This window comes from Erithacus rubecula, assembly GCF_903797595.1.
Source record: "Erithacus rubecula genome assembly, chromosome: 3".
In the NCBI taxonomy this organism is placed as follows: domain Eukaryota; kingdom Metazoa; phylum Chordata; class Aves; order Passeriformes; family Muscicapidae; genus Erithacus; species Erithacus rubecula.
In genome coordinates, this window is record NC_136689.1 from 142,497,221 (window position 1) to 142,512,243 (window position 15,023).

At 37.2% G+C, this 15,023-nt stretch overlaps 1 protein-coding gene across 6 annotated transcripts in view; it reads left to right on the top strand.

Moving 5' to 3' along the window:
• FAM135B (family with sequence similarity 135 member B) overlaps positions 1 to 15,023 on the top strand; it is a 183,443-nt gene that overhangs the window by 145,584 nt on the left and 22,836 nt on the right. For all 6 annotated transcript variants that reach the window (XR_013773751.1, XM_079301872.1, XM_079301874.1 and 3 more), the window contains 2 exons: positions 12,007 to 12,160; positions 14,783 to 14,832. Coding sequence is in view for 5 of the 6 variants with exons in the window: in XM_079301872.1 (XP_079157998.1) it covers positions 12,007 to 12,160; positions 14,783 to 14,832 (204 nt within the window). In the remaining variant the exon portion in view is untranslated. The remainder of the gene's footprint in view (positions 1 to 12,006; positions 12,161 to 14,782; positions 14,833 to 15,023) is intronic.

Genomic DNA, 15,023 nt, shown 5'->3' on the forward strand with positions numbered 1-15,023 from the left:
ATAGATTTGGGTGGGCATGGCTGGCACTGTATCTCTTCCTTCTTATCAGAGTCTGTGTGATGAAGAACAAAAATAACCTACTATAAACTTATTTTCAGATCATACCTATAATTTCAGAAGCCAAGCCATGGTAGCAAAATGACAGGGTTCAGTGATCTTGGCCACCTGCTGTAGCAGCCTGGAAATCAAATGGTGCAATTCGTAGACATCCTGACATTAGGCAGGAGTATCAAAAATCCCATGGTGCTCATATCTATACCCTTGCTATTAAAATAATTCACAATTCCTCTTAGTTTCTTGATGGCATCATTGTAAGACAGTAGATGTACTTTCACCACAACTAAAACCTGTGAGTGTTGATGAAACCAGAGGTTCACTCAGCCTGTTGGATTGAAGGGGAATATAGTCAAATGGACTTTTAAAATTTCTTTTTTAAAATGTATATGGCCTCTTTGAATTTGAAGTTTCCCAAGAAAAGGATATATATTCTACTTTTTATTGTATTTATATGATGCTTGAACAATGGTACTCAGATTTTGCTTGTGGCAGCATCTAGCTCATAAACGTCTTTTTTACAAAATGTGAACAGGAAATAAGGAAATTAATCACCTTATTTTAGTGAGACTTAATTTTTTTTTTTTTTTTAATCTATATTTTTCTGCACTTTGTTGTACCTGGTTCTTTATATATTCCTTTCCTTGGACAGGAAGATCTTTTGCCTTTGAGTCTTTGCTTCTGCACAAATGGTGCTCCATTGTTTGAAGTAATCAATTCCTCCTCCATACATGGACATATTTGTAGCTGAGAATAATTTTAAGAGAGCAGTGGGATGTAAAGTTCTGTGTTTTTTTGGCTTAAAAGAGCAGATTTGTGTGCTTCGTATGCTCAAGGTCTTCACACAACTCAAGCACAGTTTGTTGGGAAATTTCAAGTAGGCCCAAATAAGTTTTCATTGGAATGATTTTCTGCATAAGCAGAGCAAGAGTGGCTTCAATAGGGACATTTCATTGATGAGACTGCTCAGTGCATCCTGTGCTTAAGGGCAGGATATCAGTCAGGATAACCCTAACCAGTCTGATTCCAATGACAAACTGCCTTAGAAATAGAACTCATCAAATATTTGATCAGTTTGATATTTAATTTTGAGGCGGCTCCTGTCAACATTTTGGAAAGGCAAAAAAGAACCCAAATTTCAGAAAGCACAAATGGATCATCAGTAGGACAAGTGCAGTGAGTTGTTGGGTTATTTCTGGAATATGACTGATGTGCAGACACTGCAGTGTCAGCCTGGTTCTCCTCCTGCAGACTGTAGCTCACTGACATGCCATTTTCCTGCAAGAAAGAAACCCCAGACTCTGTTCAAAGAGAGGAAGGAGTGGTGTGACTGCTGAGTTCAGTCCACCAACTCTTTAGGAAACTGTCAAATAGCATATACTATAAAAGGCTGGAATATATTTTCCATATCAACATCCTCTCTGCATCCTCAGTTTATTGCTCCTCACATTAAATAATTGCTGTGGAATCCTGTGCTGTGTTACATGACTCAGCATGCGACAATTTATCTAAATTCACAGTGTACAGGTGAGTTTAAGGTATTATTTAACTTGTATTTGCAGCTCATGAGGCTGTAAAAGATTTGTTGTGGTGCTTAATTGGCAGGTCTTGAAATATGAAGTCACAAGGACTAGGTAGCTTGCAATTTCTAAGTAAATTGTCATTAAAAATAGAAAAAAAACAAAAGATGGGTGTTTCATTTCACTTTGAAGAAGGAAACACTTCTTTCTAAGTTGACTTAACACATTTCTATTTTTCCCATTTGGGCAGTGAACTGTAAAATCAATTATTCCTGTAGCTCTTGTCATACGTGAACAGAGATCCAAGCCTGAAGTCACTTTCTCTCTGGCAGTGACTGTCAGCACATAATAGAGCCTGGAATTTCTAAATAGGAAGCTGTAGTCCTTGTGGTTGCTATTATTAAATAAAAAGCATTTTATTAAATAAAATGCATACTTAAGAGTGACCATTTGCTTTGTGTCTGTGCTTCAGAAGGTAACACAGAGCCAAGTAGTTTGGTACCTGCAGTTTGGTAGAAGTTCACCCTGTTTAATAGCATATTCTGCCAAACACCATGAGAGAAATGGCACCTGCCAGAGAACTGAGTTTAATTTGTTTTTAAGGTCCACACTGGCCCACGTGCATTGGTAAAGTGTCTTCAGCCAGCTCTTGTATCAGCTGGCCTTTCTCTCTTGTAAGACGAGACCTTCACCTCCCTACACACCTCTTCACTTCTATCTCAGCTCCCTTCAGCTCCTAATTTTTCTCTAAGAGGATTTCCAAACTCACATTAAGCCCAAAAAAGCCTGCTCTGGGACTGATTGCCAGCTGCTGGGAGTCAGCAATTTCTGCTAAGTGAAGAATCCAAATCATGACGTCTGAAACATTTCTCCTCTCTGAGGGAAGAAAATATCTTTTTGAATTCAGGATGCTCCACATTTATTTTCCTCTATAAAACTATAGGAATTAAGTTTTTATTTTTTATTTTTTAATTTAATAAGCACTGGGGTGGAACTTCTCTGCACAACTCTGAATTGTCTGCCTCTGAGCTTCTAGTTTAATTTTCCTTCATGCACAGTCCTTTTCTTCCATACACAGTGGAAAGCAAGGAATTGTGCTTTCCCATTTCTAGGAAATTGTGCATTATAAGAAGGTTGAAGAGGGAATTTTGCCAGGGTGTGAAGTGATAGGACAAGTGGGAATGGTTTTAAGGGCAGAATTATGTTGTGTATTCAGAAGAAATTCATTTCTGTGAGAGTGGTGAGGCACTTGAAGAGGTTGCCAGGAGAAGATCTGGATGTCTGAGTCCTGGAAATGTTCAAGACCAGGTTGGTTGAGGCTCTGAGCAACCTGGGATAGTGGAAGGTGTCTCTGCCCATGGCAGGGGTTTGGAACTGGATGATCTTTATTATCCCTTCCAATCCAAACCATTCTAAGATTCTGTAACAACAACATTTGAAGTAGAGAGGATGCACTGTGCTCCAAAAATGTCAGATTTTTCATTGTGTGCTATGAAGGGTGTCCAGGATGATGAGCTAAGCTGGACATGTTTATGGTCTAAATATAAGTCTTGATAGATACTGATTTCACCACTCTTATGCAAGTAAACAGTGGCATGTATTAGAGCTTTGGTCATTAACCCCTAGGTAATTAACTGTAAAATTTTGTAAACAAATTCAATAATCTATAAAATACTGGGGAAAATAATTTATTTAATTACTTAGCTCTTTATTAGTATACTTAATATAAGACTGTATATAGTATTGATACAAAGAGAAACATTCTGCTAACAAAATTACATGGCATAAAGCCATCTCCACCCCAGCCAGAGCCACAGCTGAGCACATCCTTCCCTGTTGCTAGGCATACAAGTTGAATCAAAACATTTTGACATTTTCTGATGTCCTGAATGCCAATTGTAATGGCACAATTGTGTTAATATCAAGAATAACAGGGTCTCCTTTTCCATGTGTGTATGTGTGTACACACAGGTGGGAGAAACAGAAAGATGTTAAGTGTTCTTTTAAAAATTTACTGTTTTATGCTGCTGCCTGCAGAGATGAGTTATAACAAGGCAGCTCTTCAGCTCAGGGGTCCTTGTTTGATCACAGAAACAGGAGTGGATTTGCTTTCCTTATCTGTGAGTAGTCAGCATGGACTCTCTTTTATCAGAAAGAACAATGTATTAAGGCCCTTTTTGATGTACCCACTGTGTTATCTTTGGTTAGGAGATCAGAATTTGCACCATAAGTGTATATGTAGTAATAAATTACAGATAAAGACCAGTTTTAATAGATAGATAGATAGATAGATAGATAGATAGATAGATAGATAGATAGATAGATAGATAGATAGAAAGATATTTATCTAAATCTTCGTATCTAATCTGTCCCCCTTTTTTCATAAACAGTTATTTTTGAATATTTTTGAGGGTTTTTTCCCCATAAAATTGTAATTGTTCAATGTTGCCCTATCATCTCTTAGCCAAAGGATATCACAGTGTGCTTTTTGAATGTTCCCTACACAGACTCTTAGTAATAACAGTATGAAAATAGGGAGTAACGTGTCCTTTTCAGACACAGATGTAACAGAGGGGAATAAAAGCACACCCAAAGGGTTGTAGTGGATAGGGTGACATCAGGCTGGCAATGTCAATAGTGAGATTCTGGAGGGCTCCATCCTTTTCCCGATTTTCTTCAACATCTTCACTAATAACTTTGATGCAGAACTTGAAGAAATACTAAGTAAATTTGTTGATGACACTAATTTGGGAGGAGCTGTTGAGGCCCTGCAGAGAGCTCTGGACAAATCAGAGAAATGGGCAATAACCAACAGCAGGGAGATGGACAAGGACAAGGGCTGGATCCTGAAGCTGGGATGGGGAGCCCTGGATGTGCAGACTGGGGAAGGAGAGGCTGGAGAGCAGCTGTGGGACAGGACCTGGGGATCCTGGCCAGTGGAAAATTGAATATGAGCAGCCAGGAGAGCCAGCCCTGTCCTGGAGCATCAGGGACAGCATCACCAGCCTGGCAAGGAGGGGATTGTCCTGCTCTGCTCTGCTCTGCACTGGTGTGGCCTCACCTTGAGTCCTGGGGACAGTTTAGGGTGCCACAATACAAGAAACATAAAAAGGTATGAGAGAGTGTCCAGAGAAAGATTGTGGAAATTGTGAAGGTCTATGAAGATAGTGAAGGGTCTAGAGGGGAAGACATACAAGGAACATCTGAGGACTAAAAATTGAATTCAATAATCCTAATATGTCCCTTCTAAATCAGGAGATTCTGTGATTCTGTGGTACATGATTCATACAACTTTTCTTGTGCCAGATGATTCAGTGCTCCTCTTTGAAGGATGCCTCAGGTTAGACACAGCCATGACTTTCATGAGACATTTTCCCCAGTGCTAATTTACTGCTGAATCAATGTTTTTATGGCTTTAATTTTCTCTGTGGTGATGTATAAACCCTAGAGATCAGATGGAGAAAAAGGATTTTTTCCCTTCTTATTTATCAGTCAGAATTGTTCAAGAACTTTTATAGAATACTCTATATGTGCTGTTACATGAAGAGCCATTGTGATTGTAGACACTTATAATGATATAAAGGATGTAACACACCTCCAGTCACTATGTTCAGTTTTAAAGTGATGTGGGAAATAGACTCCAAATAGCTGCATAGAAATAAAAGAATTGTAAAATGCCCCCTAAAATGAAAAACTGGGAAAAGAAACCAAAACATCTGTGCATGAACTAAAGTATTTTGGTTAACTTGTTTTGTTTTTTTTTTCTTTTTTTTTTCTGGGATTTTTAACCTTGACATTATAAAATATATTGCTATATGAACTTTATCTTCTTTTTTTTTTTTTTTTTTTTTTTTTTTTTTTTTTTTTTTTTTTCCCCATTCTTATTGGGTCAACATGAGACATTTGGAACATTATCAGTGTTTCTTTCTCCTAGATAAAGTTTAAAGGAAATCAGTGCACTCTGTGAAACATTTTTCCTTTAATAGAATGACACTTTTAAAAGATAATTTTCCTAAAAAATACTTTCCTGGACAATCCTTCTTCCTTGGCCAATTACAAGTAACAAACTAACAGCCTCCATTTAGAATCAGCTTGATTGTTCCTATTTTTCAAGGGTCTCAGGTCTAGCTGCAAATTTTGTACAAAGTGTAAATGATCACTGAACCTGTCATTAAATCTGACTGCAATGTCAAATATTTTTTCTACTGTGTTATTATCCCAAAGATTTTAACAAAGGAGCTCTGATTTTTAGAGGTAATCTAAATGTCAAATTGTATTTATGAAATATCAACCTACATTTCCTTACATAACAGATTTAGAGAGAAGCATAACATAAATAGTTCCATATATTGTCAATGCCTTTCTAATTATTACCCATTATTGAAGATTTGGATTAGAGTTATTACTGTAACTGAAATAGGATTTAAATATAATATAATTTTGCTTTTATTTTAGATTTTTAGATTAGATTTTAATTTTATTTTAGAGTTTTGGATAATGAACCAACACATCAAATGCAGACTAGTAAATAAATACAAACAAAGCAATTTATAAAGTTGATAGAATATGCACATCCTAGTTCAATTGTTATTTTTATCTTAATTATTTGGTCCTCCATTTTACTTTTTTAATGGGAAATATTAATTTTCTCAGTTTTCCATACCTCCTATGAGCATATTTTCTTCTGTTGGTGGATATTAGAGGGAAGAGATTCACAGGAGCTGGCTTATGTGGGTGTCACCCTACCCTCAAGAATATTTTGTGTTCACATGTCTGCTGCTGTCAGATGAAAAACAGAAATGCATTGTTTTTCTGCCAAAGATTTCTGTCCCATTTATGCCTGTTATATGTAGGTTGTGGTTGGTCTGTTCAATAAAAATATTTAAAATTCCAGAACTGGGCTGAGAAGAAACAGTGTCACCACAGAATGACATCCACAATCTGGCCTCTGTGGGCTTCCATGTCTTTAAATTAAGGGATTTTTTTTAGATTTGCCAATAATTTTTCACTGCCTGGCACAGGGATGTACAAGATGTTTGTATTGATGAATGAATTAATGAGGGGGAGTTGTTTGGGTTTGGCAGTTTTCCATAGCTGAATCGAGATGTAAATATAAATCTACACACATATAGAATCATTAGGGGTGGAAAAGACCTTTAAGATTTTCAAGTCCAGATGTCAACTCATCACCACCATCATTTATACCATTAAACCACATCCTCAAATGCCACATCCAAGGGACTTTTGAGCATTTCCAGGGGTAATGATTCCACTACTTTCCCGGGAACATGATCCTATGCTTGACAACACCTTCAGTGAAGAAATCTTAATACCCAAACTAAACCTCTACAATGACTCTGTGTGCATACATATGTGTTTGGTTTTTATAAATATATATATATATCATGCATATTTATAAAAATATTCTTAGTCAACCCAAATGCAGAATTTTTTTGTTTTGTTTTGTTTTGTTTTTTATTGTTGTTTGGTTGTTTTCCTCATGAAAGATTATCATTCAAAGTTTTTAATTTTCAGTCATCTAGATTCCTTTTTACTCTTTAAATTGCATATAATTTCTGTCATAAGAATGGCTCAAAAAGACATTATTTGCCTCTTCAGTCTTCTCTGAGCATTAATTTTAATGCATTTTAGTGATAATCTCTTTAGGGCAAAAATAGTTTCTGATATGCAACCAGTTTCAGAAAAAGGAATAAAAACTTGTCCTTCTTCTACCACTGCTCAAGCACTTTCGCCAGTAAGGTAGAAACACTGAAGTTTTAGCTCAAGACATAACTATAATTTATTTTCCAACCACAATATAACAGGAAATCTCCTATCTTAGAAAGCAGCATCCAATGTAGAGAGTAAAGCTTTGGTCCTTGAGTTTGAAGCCAGACTAAAATTTTCATATTAGATAATCAAAATGGTCTTGCAGACAAATGTGCAGATGCTTTGAACTCAGAAACTACATTTATCTTGGGGTGCTGAGATTTATTCCTCAGTTTCAAGCAGTTCTATAGATTTTTCCCAGAGGTGGGTAAGGTACTGGAAAACAGTTGGAGACTGCAAAACCTGTGTATTTAGTCTGGAATGGCTTTTTAGTGTATTAAAATTCTTGACAAGCAATTTGAATCTGGATTGTTAAATGTGTTAAGAGTTAGGTTAAACATAAAGGATCTCATTTACCAGCTGTTAATGCTATTGTTGAATGTTGCACGTAGTTAACACAGCTCATGAAATTGCTTTAATACAAAACAAATGCAAGCTACTTATTGTACATTAAAAAAGAATAAAATTCACTTGGTGCCTTTTGATATTAGATGTAGTACACAGGAAGTGAATATCCACAAATTGTTCTCTGCATTTGTATAATGAATTGCCATGAACCTTATTTGATGAAGGTGTTTGCTTTTTGCAAGTAATTTTCCTTTCTCTTATTATAAAGGAAAAGTGCATTTATAAAGCAATGCAGTCTAATTATAGGAGGAATCTGTTGAGTGATAAGAGCATTGCACAGTGAACCTGTTAATTTAAAAGACTGGTTTATTTAAATGTATTCATTTAAATCTAGCAGCTTTGAGGTAGATGGGCAAGGGTCAGGGATGGTCCAGTGTTGGGGTCCAGCTTTGCACATCATGATCAAAGTGAACTGAACCTTTGCATTTTCAAAACATTAGGTAGAAGTTTTTGTCTCACATTTGTCTAGGTTTTTCTTTATGTGAACATCTACCTACCCTACCCATCCCTACCCATGTCTGGGGATTTGGAACAAAATTATCTTTAAGGTCCCTTCCAATCCAAGCCCTTCTCTAACCCTGTGATTGTTGATGGTCACAGTGAACAGGGAAATGGAGAAATTAGACCTATATGCTTAGGATTCTTCATGAGAAAAGATCCTCAGAGCTCTTTAGCTGGAGAGAGTTCATGACTTTCGGAAGAGGGAAACTAAGGAGGACAAGTGTGTTGTGAGATTACACAGGGAGAAAATTAGAACAGCCAAAACTCTGGCAGAACTTAATTTGGCTACTGCTTAAAAAATACAAAATACTTGTATAAATACACTGAGAACAAAAAAAGGGCTAAAGAGAATTTTTGGTTTATTTTGCCCTAATAATGTTGGTACAATAGAAAAAATAATTTTGTGTCAGTACTGTTGGCTTCTTTGTTGTCAACCATCTTTGCTGTCAGAGTACCTTCAGATCTTAAGTCTTGAATTTAAATTTGTCAGGAATTCATATCCTCCCAAAATTTTCAGAAATGGAAAAGGGCAAAAGCCAGAGATGCAGTCTACCACTATAGACAGAGGGGGTCTTGGAAATGGAAACCAGCACAGTTTCATTTTGCAATCAGCATAGAAAAATCTCTCCACCTACAAATTAATGAGATTAAAATAGCAGGAGGCCAAAGGAATTAGTTCAAAAGGTCACAAGAATCCTCACAAAGGAAACCAACATGTAGATTTACAGTGGATATTACAAGCCCAGAGCAGCCATCAGGCTTTGTGCAAGGTAGGATTTTCAGCTTCAGTATTATTTTTTTGTTTAATGAGAGGTTTGTCTTAACCAAAAGTAAACCAGTATTTTTTATCCTGACTCAAGAAACCTGGAAAGCTGAGCACTTTGTAGCTGTTTAATGGGTCATAGCCACTGCTTTTTCCTGAGAGCTGGTTTTGCAGCATGTTTTCCCTTAGAACAGCACATGACATATTTGTTGCCAAGCTCTATGTGTTAGTGCTGTAGTCAGAATCTATGTTTCAAGCTATTGGCAGGGAAATAGGGAATCACCTGAATAAATGCACAGAAGAGGCAATTAAAATAGCAAATGTGAAAAGTCTGCAATCTTTAGACCATCCCAAAGGAAGACATTTCTTGACATTTCTCAGCTTGCTGAACAGTGATGGATAAGCTGATTTAGCTGCTGCAGTTTATAATGGCATCATCTGACAGCTGCCTGCCCTGCTGGGGTCCCTGCAGATGAAGATGCACAGACCTCACTTCACATTAGTTTAAACTGTCCCTGAGGTGGGTTTAATAATCTCTGTAATGCCCTGCTCTGTATCCTGTATGTGTGTGACAACTTTCAGAAGAAGCAGAAGCAATCCTGTGAGAGCAGTAATATCTTTAACTCACTGAAGAACCAGAAATTTGGAGCTTGTCACCTTTTTTTTCTGTCACACTTACTTTCCACCTCGACAGAAACATTTTTCAAATTAGGTTGGATGTTCCCATTAAACAACAGGGTTTCAAAGCCAGTTACCATTTGATAGAATTTAATCAAAATGCTTAATGATTTGCCCTCTTATCCATGCACAGCCCAGCCTGGTCTGTGCAGTGCTGCTCCTCTCATGCAATGGCTTTCTCAAAGCACAGCACCTTTCTTTGGCACAGACACTCTTCCTGGGACAGGGAGGGAAAAGAGAGCTTGGAGCAATCTTTTCAGCTCTCTATTCACACAGCAACACCATCCTCATTTTACAGTAATTTCAGGAATGTTTACATTGCAATGGAGAGAAATGCTGGAGAAAATTTTAATTGTTGTGGTTGTACTCAGTGCTTCTGATTCTTTGCAGTTTAGAACATGTGGTCCATTGTCCAGTGTAAACCAGCTGAGGACAAATTTGAAAAAGCACCACAAATAGGAAGACAAATGCTAAAGAATTCAAAACTGGACTAATTGAGTAATATTTTAAACATTAATTCATGCAAGTTTTAAGCCCGTCTGGAGGTACATTTTCATATTACTTTTTGTGTTTAAACTATAATCTATGCCAAGAAATGGCTGAAAATATACCTATTAAAGTGTAGTCATGCACATCACCATGTCATATAAACTATTAAATTAACTCACTTTCTTCCTTCTTTTCATAAGTGTAGCATTTAAATGCCAGACCAATTTTTGCCAAGAAAAAAATCAGCAGTGGATAATAAAGGAGGGCATATTTTCATGTTATTGTGACATTGTACATCAATCCACTTCCAATTTTCTGTTCTTTTGAGCAACATTGCTTTATACTCCCTTTTCTGCTTTGGCCATGGTGAGAATAAAAAATATTCATGCTGAGGCTGGAGGTTTGAAACCTTTGAAGACCAGCCAATTCTGTCAATTATCATCAGCTGTTTCTGTGTGGGTCTAGAGAGCAGTTGCCTTTGTGCCTACCACAGAATTCTAGTTAACTCCTCGAAGATTTGCATGAGGAGCTGAGGAAACACCTTGGCTCAGGCCAGGATTGGTGAAATGCAGGTTTTGGGTAAGTCAAAAGGGAGAAAAACACAGGAGATGTGCTGGCATGGGGTTGGTTCTTCTCTGCTGCTCCAGTGATGCAGAGGACTAAGCTGAAAATTGTCTACATTTCACAAACCAAGGGATTAATGAGTAGTTTTGCTTTAAACCCAAGCAGTTAAAATTTCAAATATCAGTAATTAATCCAAGCATCTTTGGACAGAAGTGAAAATTTTGATTTCTGGTGCCCTAATGGAAACTCAGCTTACATTCTAATATAAAAGTGTTGTTTGGGAAATGTTTGTGTTAAACATGCTGTGATCTGTCCAATTACATTCTCCCACAAGAGATGCACTAACACAGACATTGGTCCTGGAGTACAGAGTGGCTCCTGTTTGTTGATGGGACAGCAATGCCATCTGCATGTGCTCACTAGCAGATAACAAAGCACAGCGTGGTACCATCAAGATATAACCTTTGCAGGAGGTGATAAGGAGGAAAAGGAAAGTGAATGTTGGTATCTTTATAGTTCTTTGTACCCCTCCTCCTCCAGCAGAGAGGGTGTTTTTCACACAGGACTCTGTTGTGGGGGAGACTTTGGCTCCAGAATGGCACATGTGGGGTGGGCAGAGGTTGATTTCTCTGTTGGACTGTTTGGTCTGAGGCTCTTTTCATGTTACAGCCTTGCTGAGACTGAATAGTTTTGTTATAGTTTGGGCAAAATGAACATGTAGAATGAGATACTATTGGATTACACATCTAGCTAGTTGGGTGGTTGGGAGGTTGGAATGATTAAAAACTCTCTTTGGTGCCATCTGCTTGATTAGAATTGAAGAATCATGGAATGGCTTGGGTTGGAAGGGACCTAAAATACCAACTAGTTCAAATCCCCTACCATGGGCTCAGACACCTTCCACTAGAACAGGTCACTCCAAATTCCATCCAGCCTGGCACTGAACACCCCCAGGGATGGGTCAGCCTCAGCTTCTCTGGAAACCCTGTGCCAGGGCCTCACCACCCTCATAGGAAAGAATTTTGTTCCTAATATCTTATCTAAACCTACACTTTTTTAGTTTAAAGCCATTACCCCTTGTCCTATCACTATATATTTTTGTAAAAAGAGATGAATGGTTGTGCACAAGTGGGTACCTGTCACACAAATGGAGACTATGAATTTTAATTTCTTTATTTTCTTGTTACTTTTGCTACACAGGGCAGCTTTTATGTCCCATCTGAAAACTGCATGCAGCATGCATACAAGTGGCATAAGGATCTCTGTCTTCTGCTCCTGAATGCTCAAAGGGGTCTTCACACATACTACACCCTCATAATGAATGAGATTCATGATTTACCACAGCTGAAGTTGGGTAAGTGGAAAGCATTTAAATCACTGAATATTTTACAGTGCTGAATTTTTAAATACATGTTTTAGTACCAAAATCCTTGGTATGTTCAGAGACTTCAAGAGATTTTCATCTGTGTTTCCTGATTATGGGTTTGTTTTTTTTTTTTTTTGCTGTTAAAGATGACTGACTCCTCAGATTATGTGAATCCTTTCATAGGATGTGACCTGATATGTAGATGAATAAAATATTTTGATACATTTTTCAGAATATTTGCCTTTTGGTGATTTTTCACCTCAGATGCATTTTGAAAAGTGTAACTTCCAGTTCTTAATGGCCGTGAAATCTTGGGAAGATTTAACATATTTTTTTCTCTTGAGCAAACATTTTTTTATAATTGAAAAGAAAAATCCGAAAGATGATACAAGTAGGTTTAAATTTTACTCTCTTCTTTATAACTCACAATATATTTCTCCACTGTCAATTATGACTTGCTCTTCAAAATTATTCTGATTTTCTTCCTAATTCAGTTGTTTAATAGATTTTCTATTTCTTTGGCAGAAGGCTTTTTTGGTCTGTTAGGTCTAACATGCAAGCACAGGCTGACTGGATTCACAGGATGGAGCTCTGGAATTTGTGTTTAGTCATCTTTGCAATGACAGCATGAGGTCCTATGAAAATGAGACTCATTCATCTCATTCAAATCCTGCTGTCTCACCTGTTTCTTTGAATTCAAGGAATGTGCCTCATCATTTCACATCTGTTGATTTTGTGTCTTTGCATTTCTGTGGTGTGCAGGTTTTGAAGTTATCATCTTTGTTATGTTGCAGAGATAATTACATTAGGAGGGTCAATTGCAGTGGCCAGCAGGTTTTAAAAGGGAATAAAAATTTCCTGAATAGTCCTTGTATATAAAAACTATCAAATACAATGCATTATTCTCCACACACTCATTGTCTTGATAGATCCTATTTTCCACTTCATCTCTTGTTCCCCAACGTATATTTCCCTTCAAGACAGCCTAAAAATCATAGGTAGGTAACATAGTGTGATATTAAATCCAACTACAAGAGAAAAAAGCCAAAACAACAAAACAGAATTTTAGTTTGCAGCTTATGAGCTCTCAGACAGGACACAACATGCAACAGAACTGCTTTATGGATCTTGGTTATCAGGTATAGATAATAGAGGATCTGTCACTCAGACGGGGTTATAGGTTGTGAGATGGCAGACCTATGCATGGATGAGTTACCACACTCCAGGACCACCCCAGAGCACAAACTTATGTTTTAAACTCCATTTTCCTGGTTTTGAAATGAATGCTACTGAAGCAGGCACTTCATTTGAAAGTGCACTTCTTGTAACGCATGAAAATTTGCAAAATGCAAATGCCCTTTTTAGCCTCTTGAGCAGAGTGTTATTTGCATCATTTTATTCCCAGCCTGAAAATCTACTAAAGATTTGGTTTTAAGGGTGATCTGAAACCTGTTTCAAAAGTCAATAAAATTATGGGGTGTAACATCCATGCAGTAAGATGAACATAAATAATTTTTTTATATCTGTCTCCTTACATTCATTGGGTTGAAACATGACCAATTAAAAATATGTTATCTGACACAGGTAGTGCTGTCTAATTTGGGATGGCATAAACTGCACTTTGCACTTGCTGTATTTCTCCACTGATCAGGGGAAGAATGCAAATTGATAATTCAGTTGTAACATCTACATTGGTCATATTAATTTCATAGGTTTTTACAGAAGGTTAAGATAAATCCAAGAATATAAATCTCTGCACACTTCCTATTTTTTTTCCTAGCTTCTTGAGTAGTATATTTGAAAAGAAAGTAGCTTGCTTTAGACATTAAAGGTGGGAATTGTTATTTCCCAATTTTTACCAGATCAGATTGAGTCTTTTCAAGACACAACCCATTTTGGTCTGTCCTTTCCATTTATTATTGCTATCTGAGAAGAGACATTTGGGGATTGAGGAGGGGACTGGTCTGTGAATTGTTGTGCTTTGTTCCTGCTTTGTTTCTTTAAGGACACCATTAGAAAGTTCTGAATTGTAAAATCAAACTGCTGAAGTTGGGGAGTTGATTGATGTGCTCCTTTTACTGATAGCTCGTGGTGCATTTAAAGCAGAGTGTCCCTGTGCTGGATTCTCTCAGGATTATAGCATAACACTGTTGCTTGCAGTGGTGAGGTAATTCCAATTTCACGAGGCAGTAGAGATGCCTGATATTTTACTAGTCAGGAATTTGATGTTGATACAAAATCTCTGTAGCCCACCAGGGACAGCCATTCCTTGCACATCATTTGCTCAGACTCTGTATTCAGTTCTGCAGTTGGCCATAAATACCAAAGACTAAAAATCAAACTTCAGGAGAGTCGACAAAAGTCAAATTCTGTTGTCTTTGTCACTAAAATCCCAATTTTTTTTACTAATTTAGTGGTCCAGATTGCATTAGCAGAAATTGCACCTTCAGGATACAAAGTGTGTTGTGGAGTGCCCACACCCAAAAATAAATTTGTCTGTCAGTAAGAATACCAAATGACTGATTTATTTCATAAATGAACTCCAGAGAATTAATATTTCACATCCACTGTTCTCAAACCTGATGTCTTTCTTTGTGTCTTTTTCCCCAGAGGAGCTGTCTGTGGAAGAGACATTATCCCAGCTTTGTATGGAGCTACAGGTACTTCCTTCATCAGAACCTGCCTATAGGTGTTTCAAGCCCATTTTTCAAGTGCACTGAGACAGCCCAGTAATATATCAGAGCATAAAAAAAAAAGGAGTTTGGAAAGGAAAGTTTGTTTACTGTTTCTCTTCCATCAATTATTTTGCAAAAATTAGATTAGTTGCTTATGAGATGTTCCTGTCACTTTT